Here is a 3,814-nt window from a genome sequence, read left to right as displayed (position 1 = left end):
AATTGAAGTAAAACAGAGTCCAAAGATTAACAACAGCAAAACGATATCAAACATCCGGTTCGAATCTCCAAAGTAACACCCACAGTGTTAGTCCAGCGTGTATTCTATAGAGCCGCAGCGTTTACCTTTCCAAATATAACATTTTGATTTTTATTTATTTTTATAAAAAAGAAAAAAGAAAACTAAAAAAATAAAGCTAAGGTTCTTCGCTCATGCATCTCATGGTTTCAACCAGAAGTGAATAAAAAGCTTGTCAAAAGACAATTCGGACTTTTGGATTTTTGATTGTTTTTGATTGTTTGATTCTTCATTCACCGTTAAGGAACGTTTTACAAACAAAATATCTGCTCTTGTTCAAGACATCATCAGAATAACAGCAATACAGACATTTCTTGGGTGAACAATTCCTTTAAGCAAACTGCATTAATATTCAAGACAATTCATTCTTGCACTGCATGTTAAGCGACCAAAACTAATTTGTGTAAAACAAAAAGAAAACTAAATAAATGTATGTTGGACTAGTTATTCATTTAGAAATATACTGTTGTATGTTAATGTTGCTCTTGGGGGGTAGACACATGCAGTAGGCACAGCAACAGGTGCACACACATCGAGTCAAAAGTACTACTTTTGTATAAGATAACTACACTCTACTAAGCCAGTAGTTCTCAAATGCATATTCATCTCAAGGAAACACTAATTTTCAAAATAGTTTGTGCCTGGGGCCCCTGTGCAAGATTTGTGTTTTTAAAATGTTCCCAGTTGTTTAGATTTTTGGTTTTAAATCATTGAAAATGGCCGAGCTATAAGCATGTACATCAGCTATTTTCAAATAGCCAATGTATAAGTGGTTAAACAGCAAACCCTGGGGGTCCCTGGAATGCACTTTGAGAACCACTGCACTAACACATACACACACACGCGCGCACACACACACACACACAAACACACACACACACACACACACACACACACACACACACACACACACACACACACACACACACACACACACACACACACACACACAGATCTGTTTCTGTATGTCGGGCCCCATTGGGATGCATCACGAATACAAACATCCTATCGAATGGCTCAGGGTTCAATCGTTTGACTTTCACAAGGATGCTTCGCCTGCATCGCCCGCTGCGGAACGCACAGCCTCTCAGATCTCCCTCCAGTCTACACAGGGGGACGTATATGATATTGGAATTTGCGTTTGTACGATCTGTGGGGGGGGGGGGGGGGGGGTATTGACAGCGCATAACGACGAGAGGTGAACGTCGTAAGTTCTTTTCTTTTGATGGATGGACGTTTTTGCTTTCCGATGACTGCGGGAGTCATCAAATTACACGTCGTTAATGGCCATTCTGGGGTTGTCAGCAAAGATGAAAAATCAATTAATTACCCCTCCATAGCATCAGCAACAGCCACACGAGTCCCGCGCTGCGGGGCTGATATGCCATTCAGTCACACACGCAGGCAGCAAGTGCCAGCGTGATGGGAGAGAACATTAAACGCTGTACAAAGAATCAGCCCTGCAGGTTCTGTGAATGTTTAACCCGGGGGTTTGGGGGTCTGTACATGCTTGAGAACATGAGGTGTGGAAGATATGGAGGTGGGCTTTAAATGGACCCACACTATTATAAGTGCTTGACCTCAATGTTAGGCTCTAGTGCCATCTATTGAAAACCTCTACTAAAAAGAGCATGGCTTCTACTATTTGGGATTCTAGGAAGTGGGCCTGCTGTATTTTGTGGGGTGCGTGTGCCTGCGCGTGTGTGCGTGCGTGTGTGTGTGTGTGTTACCAATGCAATATTTTAGACCAGTCATGCGCAAATCACACAGAAATGGATCAGTATAAGCCTCACAGGGGAGGAATGACTTGTTGATGTGCTTCTGATAGAGGCATGGTCAGTCAGTGTGATTGAAGGAAAACACATCAGCAGATGCTGAGATTACAGCTCAATGGGGACCTTTGTCGTGGAGGCCAAAACAATTGCAACTGTGGTTTGGTTCTGCCTGTGCTTAAGCTCTGCATTATATATATATATATATATATATATAGATAGATAGATAGATAGATAGAGTGTGTGCACGCACGCACGCACGCACGCACACACACACACACACACACACACACACACACACACACACACACACACACAGTATATAATATAGGGATGGGACGATATCATACGACGATATCACGATTATTGTGAAAAAAGAAATCGCGATTCACAATATTATCGCGATAATCAAAATCCATTATGCTGGGGCAGAACATTTGCCAAAAAATGTATGATCTACAAGCTCACAACGCGTCGCAACGCGACACGTTGTGAGCTTGTAGATCGGCTATTTTTTGGCAAAGACAGTTGATAGAGAGTGAAAAAAAGACTGTATCAAGTACGTATATTATAAGTACCTTTTACCAATTAGAGGGTTTTTGTGGCTTGGCAAATAAAAGGTGATTTGATCCCAGTGCATGACAGAGGACGATATCACGATAAATTAAATCTCCACGATACGATTATCGTTAGTGTTTTTTATCACGATAAACGATAATATCGCTTATCATCCCATCCCTAATATAATGTGTGTGTAGGCCTATACACACACACACACACACACACACACGCACACACACACACACACACACACACACACACACACACACACACACACACATATATATGCCTATATTAGATATCACAATTAAAGTCCTATGGCCTACAGGTGACACAGCGGCCTACCGTAAAAGCCTTTACTCCAGGTGAAAGTGTACAAATTGAGCCAATTAGACCCATTTATATAGCCTAGTCTTGGACTTAAACTTGATCAACATTTGATCTCATGAGGACTGATGATAGGCTTATAATAATAATAACAATGACGACAACAACAACAACAACAACAACAACAACAACCTCCCCATCAACAGCTTGACGCATATTGTGCAGGGAACATTACCTTCTTTGAGCAGACGGGAGTGAATGAGCACGATGAGCAGGCAGCACAGCGCCGCTCCGGTGAGCGCCCACGCGACTCCTCGCAGCTGCATCCTCGCGTGGGGATGCGAAGGGAAGGGGGGGATGTGGTGGTGGGTCTGACGATTGGGACTCAACTCACTCACTCACTCACTCACTCACTCACTGACACACACACTCCCATTCTGCCAGGCGGTGTGTGTAGGTATGTAGGCTACTGTACACGGCAGAAAGAAACGTAAGAGGGGAGGGGAAAGAAGAACACGCAGAAATCCCGTCCTGTCCGATGTTATAGTCCGATGGGAACTGTTACCCCCGCGACCCGATTCCTGATAAGCGGTTGAAGATGGAGATGGATGGATGGAATTTGATCAAAGATAAATTAGGGCACACGCGCCCACGGAGGGAAAATCCAAGTGACAGACATTCTTCCAGATATACTCCGCTTCCTCTCTCTTGCCAGCTATAGCCTTTTTTGGTGTCTCTCTTTCTCTCTCTCTCTCTCGGTCACAGAGCGGCTCTGAGCGCACGGCATGCATGCACGGCGGAGACGCAGACAATGATCAGCGCGCTGCTGTGCCGGTGCGTTGCTGTTCCGCGCACATCTCTCCTCCTCGGAGCGGAGCGGCGCGCACACTGTCTGTCTGCCACGAAGTCATGCAGCCCTGTACCGTAGCGCTCTCTCTCTCTCTCTCTCTCTCTCTCTCTCTCTCTCTCTCGCGCTCGCTCGCTCCCTCTCCCTCTCCCTCTCCCTCTCTCTCTCTCTCTCTCTCTCTCTCTCTCTCTCTCTCTCTCCTCCCCCATTTATGAGGTATTTCTTGTAC

General features: G+C 44.7%; 1 protein-coding gene across 1 annotated transcript in view; it reads right to left on the bottom strand.

The window, feature by feature from the left end:
• The window catches only part of LOC308308877 (uncharacterized protein), a gene marked incomplete at both ends in the record, with an annotated part of 169,778 nt that extends 166,714 nt beyond the window's left edge, over window positions 1-3,064 (bottom strand). Inside the window, one exon of the mRNA XM_080754334.1 lies at window positions 2,974-3,064. Within this exon, the coding sequence (XP_080610460.1) occupies window positions 2,974-3,064 (91 nt within the window). The remainder of the gene's footprint in view (window positions 1-2,973) is intronic.
• Window positions 3,065-3,814: the final 750 nt, after the last annotated feature.

The sequence above is a fragment of the Nannobrachium achirus genome (assembly GCF_963921795.1).
Source record: "Nannobrachium achirus genome assembly, chromosome: 23".
Lineage (NCBI taxonomy): Eukaryota > Metazoa > Chordata > Actinopteri > Myctophiformes > Myctophidae > Nannobrachium > Nannobrachium achirus.
The sequence above is the reverse complement of the archived record's forward strand: the minus strand, read 5'-3'. Positions and strand labels throughout refer to the sequence as shown.